This window comes from Kogia breviceps, chromosome 20 (genome assembly GCF_026419965.1).
Source record: "Kogia breviceps isolate mKogBre1 chromosome 20, mKogBre1 haplotype 1, whole genome shotgun sequence".
Classification (NCBI taxonomy): Eukaryota; Metazoa; Chordata; class Mammalia; order Artiodactyla; family Physeteridae; genus Kogia; species Kogia breviceps.
The window spans coordinates 31805050-31823307 of NC_081329.1; the positions used below are offsets into that span (position 1 = coordinate 31805050).

Here is an 18258-nt window from a genome sequence, read left to right on the forward strand (position 1 = left end):
TCACTAAGAACAATCCCATGTAGAAAAGACAAGACCCCAAAAATATAGCTAGATGATAGTTTTATGCATTAATGGGAATTGTAGAAGAACAGATGCGTGTAAATATATTGTGCTTACTGTAAGATTTTAAAATAATTCTCCTTTATTCGTCATACTTCTCTGGAAAATGGTTATTGTCGACAGCAGTTCTTAATCTCCGAGGCCTAAGAAAATTGAGCTGTAGCAATCTTAAAGTAGTAATTTTATCATTTAGTATTATAAATTGTATAATTTTTATATTGCTGTTGGCATTTACTGAGTATCTTAGGCTTTCCCACCTTCGTCACAGCACTGTCACTGACAGTGATCACTAAGGATCAGCAGCTGCTGTTTATTTCTGACTCACTTTGAATCTATGGCAAGAGTACCTCTGAAGAGCTCGATTTGTGCTGGGGCCACGGGGAAGGGAGGAGGAGGTATGGGAGAGTGTAATTATCATTTTGAAAATTTGTAAAACCAGACTGTGATAACAGAGTAGACAATGTCTTCCTTTAGGCTTTTAGTACTAATTAAAAGGTGAGGACTTGTGTGTGTGTGTGTGTGTGTGTGTGTGTGTGTGTGTGTGTGTGTGTGTTCTTTACAGAAGAAGTGCAAGTTTATTTAGCATCAAGTCTGATAAAATATGGGAAGAGGGGAGAGGAACTTAAACATTTAAAAACTAAAAAACATCTCCTACAACACATTGTAATGTCTACTATCTTGACATTGGTTTTCAGGCCTTTTTCATTCTTATGGACCCAAGGAAACTATTAGATATAAGAATAATAATAATATCACATTTGTTTTCAATTCTTATTTTTTCTACTAGTTGGGATTTCTTTTAGTTATGTTTGGAAGGAAGCCATACAAAAGAACCTTTATAAATTCTACGAATTGTGTCTGGATCATGCCCAAAGATAAAATTGTATCTATCCATGACACCCTCCTTTTTATGTAATTTTACCCATTTTTCAAATTCATGATAATACAGCTAAGCTTTCTCCTGATTTAAGATTTAAACTGGTTTTCCTCTTTTCTTTCAGAGAACAGCTGGAGAAAATGTTTTATTTTACTGTTCATTTTTCTTTTAATAATATTTGCCTCAAAAGAAAGTATCGGGAAAATGTAGTATCTTTTTTTTTTTTTTTTTTTTTTTTGCAGTATGCGGGCCTCTCACTGTTGTGGCCTCTCCCGTTGCGGAGCACAGGCTCCGGACGCGCAGGCGCAGCGGCCATGGCTCACGGGCTTAGTTGCTCCGCGGCATGTGGGATCCTCCCGGACCAGGGCACGAACCCGTGTCTCCTGCATCGGCAGGCGGATTCTCAACCACTGCGCCACCAGGGAAGCCCTGTAGTATCTTTTGAGCAAACACAGTGGCATGGTTTTTCACCATCAGTACACTTCTGCTGATGCGTCCCGGGGGCTTTTGCATATGTCCTTTTGCTCCTGAAACCAAATCACCCTATTAGACTTAGCTTCATTTCAAATCACTATAAAACATGTGTGATAGATATTTTGTCTTTGACCTTCCTTAGCTCTTTCCTTTAATTATTATATACCAGCTTTTTCAAAAGTGCCCCTTTAGTAAATGTGTATTTTCTCATTCTGAGCATACTTTTCAAAGAAGAGGATTTTTTATGACATTTATGAAGTAGCAAGTAGTTGTTTCTACCCACCATTCCTTTCGCTTTTTTCATGCACCTTCATGGATTCTCTAAAATTTTTCTTATAGTCTTAGGTTTTAAAAAGAGGAGATGAAGTCTGAACATGTCTTTGCTCTCTTCGTATCTGCCCACAGGACGAATATAAGCCAGAGAAGGCCCTGTCGGAAGAGGACCTGAAAAACGCTGTGAGTGTGCACCACGCCCTGGCGTCCCGGGCCACGGACTACGAGAAGAAACCCAATGTGCTCAAACTGAAAACTGCTGATTGGAGGGTCTTGCTTTTTCAAGCCCAGTAGGTTTCGCTGGCTGGTTTGGTTTGGCTTTTTAGTTTGCAGAGCACCACTTTACACCGAGAAATAGAATTGGGATCTGCAGGGGAAACTTTTTGAGTTGGACTCGAAGTCATTAACTGGTTGCAGCAGAGAGACAACTGTCTAAGAAAACTAGAATACGAAATAGAAACCCTAGGGCAAGCTTTTTGTTTGCTGCAAAGTAGCACTGTGACCCTTTGTCAACCACTGACCACCTCTAGACTGTAATACCCTCGTAAATAAAATACACAGGTGTTAGTATGCAAGTTCTATGACACAGTGAGTAAAATAGACCTGGATTCAGATTACCGTTTCCTAATTCTTTGTCCTAGCATATAACTTTAACCTCTTTGAACCTCAGCTGGTAGCTAGTGTAGGTATTGATAATAATAATGTTAATAATGTCTATTCCTCAAGGTTCTTGTGGAAGCAAATGAGACGAAGCATGTAAAGAACCTCACACAGTGCCTGGCACACAGAGGCTGTTCAAGAAGTGTAGATTTTCATTTTGCTCTCTCTCTTCTCTCTCCTTCTGAGCCCTAATAGTTTGTGATTAAACTAGAAGGAAAAGGTAAAATCATACTGTGAGCAAGGAAATGGGATGGGAGTGCCGGTTTAACAAGGGGTCTGTGACAGCCTTTACGTTAGAAATGGAACAACACTCCACGTGGAGACTTCTGGATTTACGAAGTGAGAAACTTTGGATTTTTAGAACTGAGCCCCTAGAACAGGCATTTTAATAGCGCACATAGCATCAGTGTCCGTGGCAGGCAGTGTTAATTATTCATGGCATGCCTTTTACAGCCTGAGCTTGACTTCAGACTCACTCTCAACACAACACTACCAACTGGCTGCATTAGGCACCGGCGTTAAAGTTGACATCAATAGAGTAAACACAGGCAGCTTTGCCGATCAAAACAGTGGAAGAGTAGCAGAGGAAATGAGAACAGGAACCAGGTACTCTGGTGATTTGGGGAGGCTGAGCTCACAAAGGCATGAGACTGTTGACATCCGGGGAGTTTTCGGTGTGGGAGATGGCTGGCAGCACAAGGGAGCCACAGCCGGACGTGTAATCACAGCCGTTAGTCATAAAGGCCCCGCACGGTATTCTGTTCCCCAGCATTATTGTTTTTAAATGTCTAAAATGCTGGATACGGTAACTAAGGAGAGCTAATTACTCCAAGTGGGATTGATGCAGAAATCAGTCCATTGAAATAACAGGTTGGAGAGGCACACGGGTCAGAGAGGCATGCGGGACACGATGAGGATGACACCTGGGTGTGGTGTCAGGTTAGCATGGTCGCTTTCAGAGTCATCAGTACAGGAAATGATTTTCAGGTGGGCCGACTTCTTGTCCATCTTTTTATTGATTACATACATGGTGGTTATCTCACCTAGTTCAGGACTGTTTCCTCCGTTGATTTATGAGTTCACAAGTGCTGTCAGTGCTGGGCTCTGCAAACATGACATATAAGTTACAAGTATGATACCGACATCAGGAGATTTTTTTATGTCCTACTGAGGTATACTGTGCATACTTTTAAGTGTACAGTGATGTTTAGCAAATTTGCAGAATCGTGCAACACACTCCAGTTTTGGAACACTTTCATCACCCCACCCCCATCCCCTGTGCCATTCTCACCCACAGCCCAGACACCACTAGTTTCCTCTTTGTATTGCCTTTTCTGGATTTTCCATATAAATGCAGTCACAGAATACATGGGCTTTTCTTTAACTCAGTGTGAAGTTTTGGGGTCATCCATGCTGTAACCAGCCTCAGCACTCCACACCTTCGCTGCTGCGTGGTATTCCACCGTACAGATATAGACCGTGGTTTTGTTTTTGTTTTGTTTTAAATTTTATTTATTTATATTTTTGGTTGCGTTGGGTCTTCGTTGCTGCACACGGGCTTTCTCTAGTTACAGCGAGTGGGGGCTACTCTTCGTTGCGGTGCGCGGGCTTCTCATTGCGGTGGGCACAGCTCTAGGGGCACGGGCTTCAGTAGTTGTGGCACGCAGGCTCAGTAGTTGTGGCTCATGGGCTCTAGAGTGCGGGCTCAGTAGTTGTGGCGCACTGGCTTAGCTGCTCCGCGGCATGTGGGATCTTCCTGGACCAGGGCTCGAACCCGTGTCCCCTGCACTGGCAGGCAGATTCTTAATCAGTGCGCCACCAGGGAAGCCCTAGACCATGTTTTGTTTATTCATTCACTAGTCGATGGACATTTAGAATGTTTCTCCTTTTTGATGCTTATAAATAGGGCTGCTATGAACATTCACATACAAATCTTTTAGTGCCTATATGTTTTTATTTCCCTTGAGTGAATACCTAGGAGTAGAATTGCTGGGTTGTATAATAAATTTATAGTTTATTGTTTTTAAGAAACTGTCCAAACTACTTTCCAAAGTGGGTGTATATACCCTTTTACATTCCCTCTATCAGTTTATCTCTCAATTGCATTTTAAAATCAAATTATGTGATTGGAAGAGATGAGTTCATTTTTAAATTAATTTTTGACCTAGCCTAGTATCAAATAGAAAGTAGGGACTTTAGTCAGTATTTATTGTGAAGCGATTTTGCTTTATTTCCTTCTGTATCCTTGGGGGATAATCATAGCCTTACACTATGATGATCCTAGGTTCCAGGGCCTTTTATGACCATGGTGATTGCTTTTGAAAATGTTAGTCTCCAATGAAGTTTTGTCAGGGATTATTTGTACCAAGAAGAATAAATGATTTTATATGCCATTTTATTTTATTTTATTTTTTTTTTTTGGGGGGGGGTGGTTTGTGGTATGCGGGCCTCGCACTGTTGTGGCCTCTCCCGTTGTGGAGCACAGGCTCCGGGCGCACAGGCTCAGCGGCCATGGCTCACGGGCCCAGCCGCTCCGCGGCATGTGGGATCCTCCCAGACCGGGGCATGAACCCGTATCCCCTGCATCGGCAGGCGGACCCTCAACCACTGCGCCACCAGGGAAGCCCTATATGCCATTTTAGATCAGTAATGAGAAATGGGCAAGATGTGATGCGCTTAGATAATAGAAATACCCTAACATAAATATATCTGTTTCTCATAGGAGTCCGGAGGAAATGCAAGGGTGGATAAACAAAATTAATTGTGTTGCAGCTGTATTTTCTGCACCACCATTTCCAGCAGCCATCGGATCTCAGAAGAAGTTCAGTCGTCCTCTTCTGCCTGCCACCACTACAAAATTGTCTCAGGTTAGTCACTTTGATCACGCTTTGACCTTGGAGAAAAGCACTTTGTAAAATAATCTTCTTAATATTTGTGTTTGAATAACACTCCGTATTTGGGGGTCAGGGATGAGACCTTGCCCTGGGGGACAGTGTTGTCCAAGTGGGGCAAAATGCAGTGTGCCGGCTTTTACACTTCATGTGGGAAGCTGACACAGTTGAGTCAAGGTTGGTAGGACACATACTTTGAATTAGTTTCTCAACTTTATATTAGTTTACTACTCAGTCATTCCAGCCTCATTTTTGATTTTTGATTTTGATTTTTGTTTTTACTAACAGTGCATATTTTTTTTTTTTTTTTTTTTTTTTTTTTGCGGTATGCGGGCCTCACTGTTGTGGCCTCTCCCGTTGCGGAGCACAGGCTCCGGACACGCAGGCCTAGTGGCCATGGCTCACGGGCCCAGCCGCTCCGCGGCATGTGGGATCCTCCCGGACCAGGGCACGAACCCGCGTCTCCTGCATCGGCAGGCGGATTCCCAACCACTGTGCCACCAGGGAAGCCCTAACAGTGCATATTTTTAAAATAACTGGCTAATGTTAGACATCCTGGCTTGGAAACAAGCTTTTTCATTCATTTAACTTTTTATTTTTTTGAGCTTTTCCCACATCCCAGACTGTATCTGATGCTGAGTATATAAAAATATTCCCAGGGATCCACTGTTCACAGTGCAGTGGGGCAGAGCCTTCCCTACCTCTCAAGGAGGATCTAAGTGAACCCTGGTGGTTTTCCCAGCTAATCCAGACAAGGCATGCTAGAACTCTCTTCAGATGTATTCACATGAGCTGCTCTCCTTTTGTAGGAGTGATCTCTCTAAAGACCACATTTTATTGTGTTCCTTCCTTCCTTAAGACTCTGTTCTAAGACATTGCGTACAAGCCACGTTTGCCAAATTTAAACCTGTCTGCAGTGCCCCTATTGCCATTGATTAATTAAGGACTTGGGAGGCTACTTTGATGTCTTTGTGAATTTCTTATTGGTGCAATAATAGAAGTAGTTTCATCTGGCTTTAATCAACCAAGTCTTGATGTTAATTAGCTCCTCTACACTTCTGACATCATCATGAATGGAACATTTATTAATAAATATGTATCACGTGCCTGTTGTACCTCAGAGACTATTTCTGGCACTGGAAAGAGGAAGGCAAGTGAAACCCAGGAGGTCTCTGGGATCGAATTGGCAAATATAAACAAGCGAGTAATTGTAACGCAGTTTGATTAGAGGTACATGAAGGATAAGTCCAGGGTACTGTTGCGGTGCAAGTTAGGGCCTGGCCTTGGAGGAAGGAGGAAGTGTGCTAGCTAATACAAAGCTCACAGGACGAGCAGCCTGTAGGTGTGCTGTGGGAAAGAGAATGATCCAGCAGAGGGTCCAAAAGGCCCAGAGGAGAAAGCGCTGGGATGTAGGAGGTACACATAAGTTATCAGATGTGACCTGAGTACAGAGTGTTGTGAAAAGGCAAGAAACGTTCCTCTGTGGAGGTAAGCAAATGCCAAATGATGAAAAGTCGTGTTTGTCAGGTGTAGGATGTTGGATGCTTCACTGGTTCCCAGCAGCCTTAGGATAATAGTATAAGCAGGAAATTAATGTGATCAAATCTGTGCTTTAAAAATTATTCTTGTTAGAATAGGAAGACAGTACTAGAGGAGGAAACTACTAAAGCAGGAAGGCGCTTTCAATAATGCAGGGGAAAGCTAAGTTAGTTAAAGAGGAGGTGGGCAGAAGTGGGCGGGTTTGGGGCATGTCGATGGTCCCTAGTGCTCCCTGAAGTGAAGAATAAGGGCTGTCACCTGGGCTTGGACACTGAGGACTGTGGTGTCTGATCTGGCTTTTGGGACCCCGTCGTCTCCTGCTTTCACTCCTGGTGCTTCTTCCCAGGGTCCTTGCCTGTGTCCTTTTCCTCTTTCTACCTCCAAATGTTGCAATGAGTGCTCAGAAGCAGACCCAAACAGACGCTTGAGAAACAATCGTTTTTAAGTTAATCAAGAAAAAACCCAGGGAGAATGTTATGCCAAGAGAAGGGGGGAAAGATCAGGTGCAAACAGGACAAGAAGATCTCCTGTGAAGTGGCAGGAGGTGACTGTTTCCTACAGTGAGAGCAGTTTCAGGAGTGATGGTGGAGCGGCCGCATTGGTCATCCTTAAGGGGGATGGAAGGCAGTGAGGACGTGGAGGAGGGGACGTGTGCGAGTCCTGCCTAAGTTCATAAAGACAAGCTGTTGATGAGAACAGAGGAGGCATGGTTTCAGTAGAGATTCTTTGGTTTCTGTAAATTCATAATTATTATTAACATGATTTGGATGCTCCCCACGTAAGCATTGCTATTCCTGTCTAGTTCATAGACTAACTACCGAAAAAGCTGTTAGGAATAAAAGGACCGAGCCAGCTCCCTTTACAAGGCAGAATGGCATTTAACTTTCAAGGAAAATAAATATTCTAAGAGAAAAGGAAGGTTTTACCTCTTATTGATGACCAGAAACTATGTTGGCAGACTTCTGCATCTACCCAACTAAAATACGAACTCTTAAAGCAAATGCATTTCCCCACTATAATTTTGGGTACCTGACATAAATAGTAAGCCACATTATATAAGGTAAGAGGAGAGAAAAACAATTGAATAACTAGAGGCAAAAAAATGCTTTCAAAAGTTGAGTTTTATTCTATTAATTTCACTAGGAATTTTCCAATAGTTATCTTTCAATAGCTTGGTCTTTCTCACAACTACTCCTATAAAAGATCTGGGGGGAAAGGTGATCTGTAGTTAAAGAGGAAGATTAATAAGTATAGAGCAACATGAGAGCTTTTCCTTTTTCTTTCCTCACTGTAGAACCTACATTTCTGTTTATTTTCTACTTTGAAAAATGTGTTACTATTCTATTTATGTATGGGCTGTACCTTAGTTAAGTCACTTATACGTGAAGATGAATGTGTTTATCTATTTGTATATTTTTACCACAAGACCATACTGCCTTTATCAAGGCAGGATCTCTTATTTTAAACAAATGTCGTACATTGGAATTAAAAATAGAATGCATAACTTTTTTGATATTTTTCCTCATTTTGAACATGGAGGTGCAAAAAATGCATATGTAATGTGATCAAACTGACGGGTTCAAGATTTTAAATACGCAAGTAGTAACCAGGAAGAAGCATCCTCTTGTGTCACATAAGATGACCAAACCCTTTCGGGAATTTAATTTCTTTGTAAAAGAATACGATGACTTCCCCCCAGACAAGTAAGTCACCGAGCCTTTGTGGGCCTCAGTTTTCCGTCTGGAAGATGAGGAAATTGTCTAGAATGTTTTGTAAGATTCTTTCTATCACTAGCTCTGGAATTTTTGCCCAGTTCGTCGTGTTTGTTTACTAAAAATGAAAAATGTGCTTTACCTTTGAGAGTAATAGGACAATTAGAAACGAATATGTAGAACCAAGCACATGATAAAGAACAGGTTAGAAAGAGGGAGGGAGAGAGCGTTGGTTTGCACGCAGCCTGGTGCAGGTGTCTGGGGTACCCTCGGTTTCAGATGGAGACTCTTGGGGCATGTCTTTGCTGGAGTCACAGTGCACCTTCAGTGAACCTGGAAGGTGTGTGTGGATGCGCCCACAGGGCCTCCAGTGCCTTGAAGGCGAGGCTTCCTCCTTTAGCCCGGGCATCCTCAGTCTCGGCCCTGCTGACCTTTTGGCCTGGGTAGTTCTTTGGTGTGGATCGTAGGACATTGGGCAGTATCCCCAGCCTCTATGCACTTGATGCCAGTGTCATCGCCCCAGTTGTGACAACCAAAAATGTCTCCAGACATTGCCAAATGTCCTGTGGGGCCCGTACCTGCTGTTGGGAGCCACTGCTCTGGCCTGGCCGTCTTTCCTTTCTCCACATGCCCACAGCCTGGCGGCCACTCCCCTAAAGGCCAGACCACTGGGATAATTTCAGTTTACAAAATAATGTACAACAGTGTGAGTGCCCTGCTGGAAAAACGTCAAACAGTGTTAGGAGAAAACTAAACATTCAATTAGAAGATTGTTTGGTGCTTTTAAAGAAAGACACACTGTTCCTCACCCCGTCATTTGCAGGCTTTCCTTTAATTTATTCTTGTCTTCTCTCCAAATCGTATTAGCCGTCGTTATTGGAATTGATTATTGTCAGAGCAGCGTGGTTCTTTCTGAGCAGCTCTGCTGTGTGGGAGGAGTTGCCTTCTTCTAGTTGTTTTTCATGACCATGTTGCCAGAGCGCATTTTTCTTCCTCTGTCGCAGGTGGAGAGACTAGTATGAAAATGTAAGTTTTGTTTCTCCTTCTGGTGTAGCACTCCAAACTTAGGATTTCATGGTTGGCCATCTTCAAGATCTACTGGACCTCCTTTTCTACGCATCAAAGTAGTCATTTTCAGACATTGATGTGCGTAAGAATTCTCTGGGGACTTATTTAAAGCACACATCATCCCCCGGCCCCCCGCCTCAATTGATCAGGTCTGGGCCGGGGTCCCAGGGAATATGTGTGTTTCTGAGACACACCAGTGTCCTGCCCTACGCAGTGCAGACCAGAGACCCTGCCCTGTGACAAAACCTGCCTCCATTTCACTACTTCTCTGGAGACCTGTACCTCATGACGGTGTCGTTTCCTCAGGTATCTTGTCCTGTTTTCTGCTTTGAATTGCAACCACTGTTCTGTAGAAGTTTGACTCAGTGGATGATCACTAAATGCTAACTACCGCGGGCCAGCCTTGCGATTAACCCAGTCGCAGACAGGAGGTTCTGCCTTTGCTTCTCGCCCGCGTGCCGTCCTGTGCTTTGACCACAGGGCAGTAGTGCTAAGGACAAGGTGAGTGGGTCAATGTTGGTTCACAAACTGGCCCCATACGAGGAGGGCAGGGAGAGACTGAAGAAAGAGGCAGCCACTCCGGACTGGTAGGTGGCAGGTTTAATACTCAAGGAAACTTACAAGGCTTGTCTTGGGCGTCTGAGACACAGCGGATCTCTGCATCCCCCTCCAAGATCTTAAAGTTTATAAGCAGCCTTAACTGGGTTCCCGTCAGGCAGGCCGTCCAGATGGTCCCGACACCACCTTACTGTCTCAAGGCCGCGTCCTTGGGCAGCTCCTAGCACGGGGAAGGCAAGTGGAGCGCACATTCCGAGGGTGGGGGCTGGGTGAGGAGCCTCCGGGTGCCCAGGTCCGGCTCCAGGGTCAACCGGCTGACTCGCCCTCTCAACGCCCCTCTCCACAAGCAGACGTTAGGAGCAGGGGCTTTCAGAGGATGAAGGCATTCTCAGAGCGTGTCCCTCACTGGCCAGAACCACACCCTTCCCACCCCACTCAAGGTCATATTTTCAGTCCTGTCACTTCTACTTCCTACATATCTTTCATATCCTACCCACATCTCTTAATTCAGACTCTTGTTATCTTGTACCCAGATCACTGGTGTCCTAATTTTTTGGTCATTTACCTTATCAACACTAAATATTTGAGCAGATATCCTTCAATATGTGTATTTTTTAAATAAAGTATATTACATGTCTTACTATCATATCAATATAACATGAAAAAGCGCTGGACATCATTAGTCATTAGTGGAATACAAATGAAAACCATGAGATACCATTAGGATGGCTATAAGTTTTTAAAAATTTTTATGAAAAGTAATATATTGGTGAGGCCATGGAGAAATTAGAACTCTCATACATTGCTGATAGGAATATAAAATGAAGCAGCTTCTTTGGAAAACACTTCGGTGGTTTATCAAATGATTAAACATAGAGTTAGCATGTGACCCAGTAATTTCACCCCTACTTTGATAACAAGAGAATGAAAACATACATTCACTTAAAAATTTTTACATGAATGTTCACAGCAGCATTATTCAAACAGCCAAAGGTGGAAATGGCCATCAGCTGATAAATGGATGAATAAAACGTGATATATCCGTACAACAGGACTTTATTCAGCCATAAAACAGTGAAGCACTGATACATCCTACAGTGTAGATGAACCTTGGAAACCTTGCTAAGTAAAAGAAGCCAGTCACAAAAGGAACGTGTTATGTGATTCTGTTCCAAAAGGGTCTCTTTTAGGGGATCTAAAATGTCATAAAATTAAATGTGGTGATGGTTGCACAGCCCTGTGAATATATTTTAAAACTCTGAATTGTACATTTCAAATGGGTGATTTGTGTGGTAAAGTGTGAATTATATCTCAGTGCTGATTTTAAAAATTCTTCCCAGTGGGGGCTTCCCTGGTGGCGCAGTGGTTGAGAATCCGCCTGCCGATGCAGGAGACACGGGTTCGTGCCCTGGTCCGGGAAGATCCCACATGCCGCGGAGCAACTAAGCCCGTGAGCCATGGCCGCTGGGCCTGCGCGTCCGGAGCCTGTGCTCCGCAACGGGAGAGGCCACAACAGTGAGAGGCCCGCATACCGCAAAAAAAAAAAAAAAAAAAAAAAATTCTTCCCAGTGGATCACCTTGCCTGGGGCGCATGCCCTGCCTTGGAAAGCTCTGGCAGACCCTCCCTGGAACCATGGGAGATCTCCCTTCCTCCTCTCATCTTGCTTCTCTTTAATCCATCCTGCACAGTTCTGGCTAAAACATGATTGCTTTGATGTCGCTTATCCTTAACTGGCTCGCTATTGCCAACAAGATGCAGTCTGGACTCCTTGGCATGAACTTGGACCACACTTTGTTTGCTACACCTTTTCAGAATAGAGAGCTTTCGTATTCATTTACTAGAGGGTTGAATTAAATAGTTAACATATACTAAGTACTCAATAAAACAATTAGGTTACTGTGCTGAAGCTCACTCAACACTGTTTAAGGTCTTTAAAACCGTCTTAAACGTGAAATGATGAAACAAAATCTTTCTGATGGTGCTTTCAGCAATAGCCCCCCTCGGGCTGACTTGAAGGCAGGTGTTCTTTAGTCTAAATTCCTGCGGCTTGGGTTTGATGAAGCTGCGGTATTTAGCAATTTGACTTGTTAATTGCCTAGCAGATTCCTAGAAATGCCATTACCTTCTAAATCATGTCTACTTTAAAACAGCACAAGGAAACAGTCTGAGGTCTCCCTCTTTACTTTCCCTTTTTTAAAAAAAAGTAAGTCAATTTATTCCATTTTTAAAAAGTAAGTCAGTTCCTGTTTCCTGAGAGACCCATATATCAGGTACTGTGTGAGGTGTGTGGGCATTACAAAAATAGCTCAGACTTGGTTTTGGCTCTCAGCTAATGGAAGCCGAAGGGGTCCGTTGATGTTAGGCAGGTCACGTCTACAAGCCAGAACAGTGCCTCTCGTTCTCTCCCCCGCCCAGCACCGTGCTAGACACTGGATGAGTTGAGAGAAGGGAAAATGAACTTGCTATGCCTCCAGAGAGCTTATAAACAGTAGAGGAGACAAAATTCCCTCAGGGGTCAGGGTATGTTTTGTACTGAGCGTGTGGTGTAGACTTGTAAGTGCTGTACACGCAGCAGAGGAATCGGCTGTGAATCTGGGGAACTCTGGCTTTGAGTGGGGTTTGCAGAAAGGACCTGGTTGTTAAAACCGGGTGTCTAAGAGCCACGGGAGAGAAGGCAGTTGAGGACCAATGCGTTTACCAAGAGCCTTGACGGCTCAGGTCAGCACTGATCCATCAGGGAGCAGACTGTTTTGAAGCTTGTGTTTTCAGCAGCCCTTTGGATTTTCTACAGTTGCCTGGAGGTTCAGAGTTGGGAGAATGGGGCTGCTGCCCCTCTCCCTTTACCTCTGGGGCCTCAAGCAAGGACTTGACCTTTCTGGATCTCCATGGCCTCCAAGAGGAAGAGGTTAGAGGAAGAAGGCCAGGTTCTCTTTAGCTTTAGAATTCCTGGATTTCTATATTCCACAGTGGGGAAAAAGCACCCAGCACAGCACCTGTCAACCTAGTAGGTGTCCAGTTAGAGTGCGGGTGGACAGCTGTGTCCTACCCACCCCCTCCAGCCTTCTGCCCCCTCCCTCTGGTCTTCTTACTTCCTCCCCTCCCGAAGTCTTATGCTTGGTGTAAAAGGATAGAGAGCTGACTTCTGGGCCTGTCTGGTGGCTGAACCGTTGGGCTGTGCTTCGGAAGGGAAGGCTCTTGCACTGTCTCAGCCCTGGACTCACTGTGAGATCTTGAACACTGGCTTGCCTGTCCCCATTGCCTCAGCAGTTAAGAAATACTTTCTTCATGAAATTAGAGGGGTTTTTTTTTAACATCTTTATTGGAGTATAATTAGTTTACAATGGTGAGTTAGTTTCTGCTTTATAACAAAGTGAATCAGCTGTACGTATACATATATCCCCATATCTCCTCCCTCTTGCATCTCCCTCCCACCCTCCCTATCCCACCCTTCTAGGTGGTCACAGAGCACTCAGCTGATCTCCCTGTGCTATGCGGCTGCTTCCTACTAGCTAACTGTTTTACATTTGGTAGTGTATATATGTCCATGCCACTTTCTCACTTCATGCCAGGTTACCCTTCCCCCTCCCCGTTTCATCAAGTCCATTCTCTACCTCCGTGTCTTTATTTTTGTCCTGCCCCTAGGTTCTTCAGAACCTTTTTTTTTTTTTTAAGATTTCATATATATATGTGTTAGCATATGGTATTTGTTTTTCTTTTTCTGACTTACTTCACTCTGAATGACAGACTCTAGGTCCATCCACCTCACTACAAATAACTCAATTTCGTTTCTTTTTATGGCCGAGTAATATTCCATTGTATATATGTGCCACATCTTCTTTATCCATTCATCTGTGGATGGACACTTAGGTTGCTTCCATGTCCTGGCTATTGCAAATAGAGCTGCAATGAACATTTTGGTACATGACTCTTTTAGAATTATGGTTTTCTCAGGGTATATGCCCAGTAGTGGGATTGCTGGGTCGTATGGTAGTTGTATTTTTAGTTTTTTAAGGAACCTCCATACTGTTCTCCATAGTGACTGTATCAATTTACATTCCCACCAACAGTGCAAGAGGGTTCCCTTTTCTCCACACCTACTCCAACATTTATTGTTTGTGGCTTTTTTGATGATGGCCATTCTGACCCATGTGAGATGATACCTCATTGTAGTTTTGATTTGCATTTCTCTAATGATTAGTGCTGTTGAGTATCCTCTCATGTGTTTGTTGGCAATCTGTATGTCTTCTTTGGAGAAATGTGTATTTAGTTCTTCTGCCCATTTTTGGATTGGGTTGTTTGTTTTTTTGATATTGAGCTGCTTGTAAATTTTGGAGATTAATCCTTTGTCAATTGCTTCATTTGCAAATATTTTCTCCCATTCTGAGGGTTGTCTTTTCATCTTGTTTATGGTATCCTTTGCTGTGCAAAAGCTTTTAAGTTTCATTAGGTCCCATTTGTTTATTTTTATTTTTATTTCCATTACTCTAGGAGGTGGGTCAAAAAGGATCTTGATGTGATTTATGTAATAGAGTGTTCTGCCTATGTTTTCCTCTCAGACTTTTATAGTGTCTGGCCTTCCATTTAGGTCTTTAATCCATTTGGAGTTTATTTTTGTGTATGGTGTTAGGGAGTGTTCTAATTTCATTCTTTTACATGTAGCTGTCCAGTTTTCCCAGCACCACTTATTGAAGAGTCTGTCTTTTCCCCCCTTGTATATTCTTGCCTCCTTTATCAAAAGTAAGGTGACCATATGTGCGTAGGTTTATCTCTAGGCTTTCTATCCTGTTCCATTGATCTCTATTTCTGTTTTTGTGCCAGTACCATACTGTCTTGATTACTGTAGATTTGTAGTATAGTCTGAAGTCAGGGAGCCTGATTCCTCACGCTCCGATTTACTTTCTCAAGATTGCTTTGGGTATTCTGGGTCTTTTGTGTTTCCATACAACTTGTGAAATTTCTTGCTCGAGTTCTGTGAAAAATGCCATTGGTAGTTTGATAGGGGATTGCATTGAATTTGTAGATTGCTGTGGGTAGTAGAGTCATTTTCACAATGTTGATTCTTCCAATCCAAGAACATGGTATATCTCTCCATCTATTTGTATCATCTTTAATTTCTTTCATCAGTGTCTTATAGTTTTCTGAATATGTCTTTTGTCTCCTTAGGTAGGTTTATTCCTAGATATTTTGTTCTTTTTGCTGCAGTGGTAAATGGGAGTGTTTCCTTAATTTCTCTTTCAGATTTTTCATCATTAGTGTATGGAAATGCAAGAGATTTCTGTGCATTAATTTTGTATCCTGCTACTTTACCAAATTCATTGATTAACTCTAGTCGTTTTCTGGTGACATCTTTAGGATTCTCTATGTATAGTATCATGTCATCTGCAAACAGTGACAGCTTTACTTCTTTTGTGATTTGGATTCCTTTCATTTCTTTATCTTCTCTGCTTGCTGTGGCTGAAACTTCCAAAACTATGTCGAATAATAGTGGTGAGAGTGGGCAACCTTGTCTTGTTCCTGATCTTAATGGAAATGGTTTCAGTTTTTCACCATTGAGAACGATGTTGGCTGTGGTTTTGTCATATATGGCCTTTATTATAATGAGATAAGTTCCCTCTATGCCTATTTTTTGGAGGGTTTTTATCATAAATAGGTGTTGAATTTTGTTGAAAGCTGTTTCTTCATCTGTTGAGATGATCATATGGTTTCTATCCTTCAGTTTGTTACTGTGGTATATTGCATTGATTGATTTGCGTATATTAAAAAATCTTTGCATTCCCGGGATAAACCCCACTTGATCATAGTGTATGATCCTTTTAATGTGCTGTCGGATTCTGTTTGCTAGTACTTTGTTATGGATTTTTGCATCTATGTTCATCAGTGATATTGGCCTGTAGTTTTCTTTCTTTGTGACATCTTTGTCTGGTTTTGGTATCAGGGTGATGATGGCCTCGTAGAATGAGTTTGGGAGTGTTCCTCTCTCTGCTATATTTTGGAAGAGTTTGAGAAGGATAGGTGTTAGCTCTTCTCTAAATGTTTGATAGAATTCACCTGTGAAGCCATCTGGTCCTGGGCTTTTGTTTGTTGGAAGATTTTTAATCACAGTTTCAATTTCAGTGCTTGTGATTGGTCTGTTCATATTGGTCTGTTCTATTTCTTCCTGGTTCAGTCTTGGCAGGTTGTGCATTTCTAAGAATTTGTCCATTTCTTCCAGGTTGGCCATTTTATTGGCATAGAGTTGCTTGTAGTAATCTCTCATGATCCTTTGTATTTCCGCAGTGTCAGTTGTTACTTCTCCTTTTTCATTTCTAATTCTATTGATTTGAGTCTTCTCCCTTTTTTACTTGATGAGTCTGGCTAATGGTTTATCAATTTTGTTTATCTTCTCAAAGAACCTGCTTTTAGTTTTATTGATCTTTGCTATTGTTTCCTTCATTTCTTTTTCATTTATAGCTGATCTGATCTTTATGACTTCTTTCCTTCTGCTAACTTTGGGCGTTTTTTGTTCTTCTTTCTCTAATTGCTTTAGGTATAAGGTTAGGTTGTTTATTTGAGATCTTTCTTGTTTCTTGAGGTAGGATTGTATTGCTATACACTTCCCTCTTAGAACTGCCTTTGCTGCATCCCATAGGATTTGGGTCATCATGTTTTCATTGTTATTTGTTTCTAGGTATTTTTTGATTTCCTCTTTGATTTCTTCAGTGGTCTTTTGGTTATTTAGTAGTGTACTCTTTGGCCTCCATGTGTTTGTATTCTTTACAGATTTTTTTCCTGTAATTGATATCTAGTCTCATAGCATTGTGGTCGGAAGGATACTTGATACGAGTTCAATTTTCTTAAATTTACCAAGGCTTGATTTGTGACCCAAGATATGATCTATCCTGGAAAATGTGCCATGAGCACCTGAGAAGAAAATGTATTCTGTCGTTTTTGGATGGAATGTCCTATAAATATCAATTAAGTGGATCTTGTTTAATGTATCATTTAAAGCTTGTGTTTCTTTATTTATTTTCATTTTGGATGATCTGTTCATTGGTGAAAATGGGGTATTAAAGTCCCCTACTATTGTTGTGTTACTGTCGATTTCCCCTTTTATGGTTGTTAGCACGTGCCTTATGTATTAAGGTGCTCCTATGTTGGGTGCATAAAGATTTACAATTGTTATATCTTCTTCTTGGATTGACCCCTTGATCATTATGTAGTGTCCTTCTTTGTCTCTTGTAGTAGTCTTTATTTTAAAGTATATTTTTTCTGATATGAGAATTGCTACTCCAGCTTTCTTTTTTTTTTTTTTTTTTTGTGGTACGCAGGCCTCTGGCCTCTCACTGTTGTGGCCTCTCCCACTGTGGAGCACAGGCTCTGGACGCGCAGGCTCAGCGGCCATGGCTCACGGGCCCAGCCACTCCACGGCATGTGGGATCCTCCCGGACCAGGGCACGAACCCATGTCCCCTGCATTGGCAGGCAGACTCTCGACCACTGCGCCACCAAGGAAGCCCTCCAGCTTTCTTTTGATTTCCATTTGCATGGAACATCTTTTTCCATCCCCTCACTTTCAGTCTGTATGTGTCCCCAGGTCTGAAGTGTGTCTCTTGTAGACAGCATATACGCTGGTCTTGTTTTTGTGTCCATTCAGCCAGTCTGTGTCTTTTGGTTGGAGCATTTAATTCATTTACATTTAAGGTAGTTATTGATATGTATGTTCCTATTACCATTTTCTTAATTGTTTGGGGTTTGTTATTGTAGATCTTTGAAAAATTCCTTTGTCATTTGTTGTAAAGCTTGTTTGGAGGTGCTGAATTCTCTTAGCTTTTGCTTGTCTGTAAAGGTTTTGATTTCTCTGTCAAATGTGAATGAGATCCTTGCTGGGTAGAGTAATCTTGGTTGTAAGTTTTTCCCTTTCATCACTTTAAATATATCCTGCCATTTCCTTCTGGCTTGCAGAGTTTCTGCTGAAAGATCAGCTGTTAACCTTCTGGGGATTCCCTTGTATGTTATTTGTTGTTTTTCCCTTGCTGCTTTTAATATTTGTCCTTTGTATTTAATTTTTGATAGTTTGACTAATATTTGTCTTGGCATGTTTCTCCTTGGATTTGTCTTGTATGGGACTCTTTGAGCTTCCTGGACTTGATTGACTATTTCCTTTCCC

At 42.3% G+C, this 18258-nt stretch overlaps 1 protein-coding gene across 11 annotated transcripts in view; it reads left to right on the forward strand.

The window, feature by feature from the left end:
• PSD3 (pleckstrin and Sec7 domain containing 3) overlaps nucleotides 1–18258 on the forward strand; it is a 647135-nt gene that overhangs the window by 600230 nt on the left and 28647 nt on the right. For all 11 annotated transcript variants that reach the window (XM_067022673.1, XM_059049100.2, XM_067022674.1 and 8 more), the window contains 2 exons: nucleotides 1817–1974; nucleotides 5067–5211. In XM_067022673.1, the coding sequence (XP_066878774.1) occupies nucleotides 1817–1974; nucleotides 5067–5211 (303 nt within the window). The remainder of the gene's footprint in view (nucleotides 1–1816; nucleotides 1975–5066; nucleotides 5212–18258) is intronic.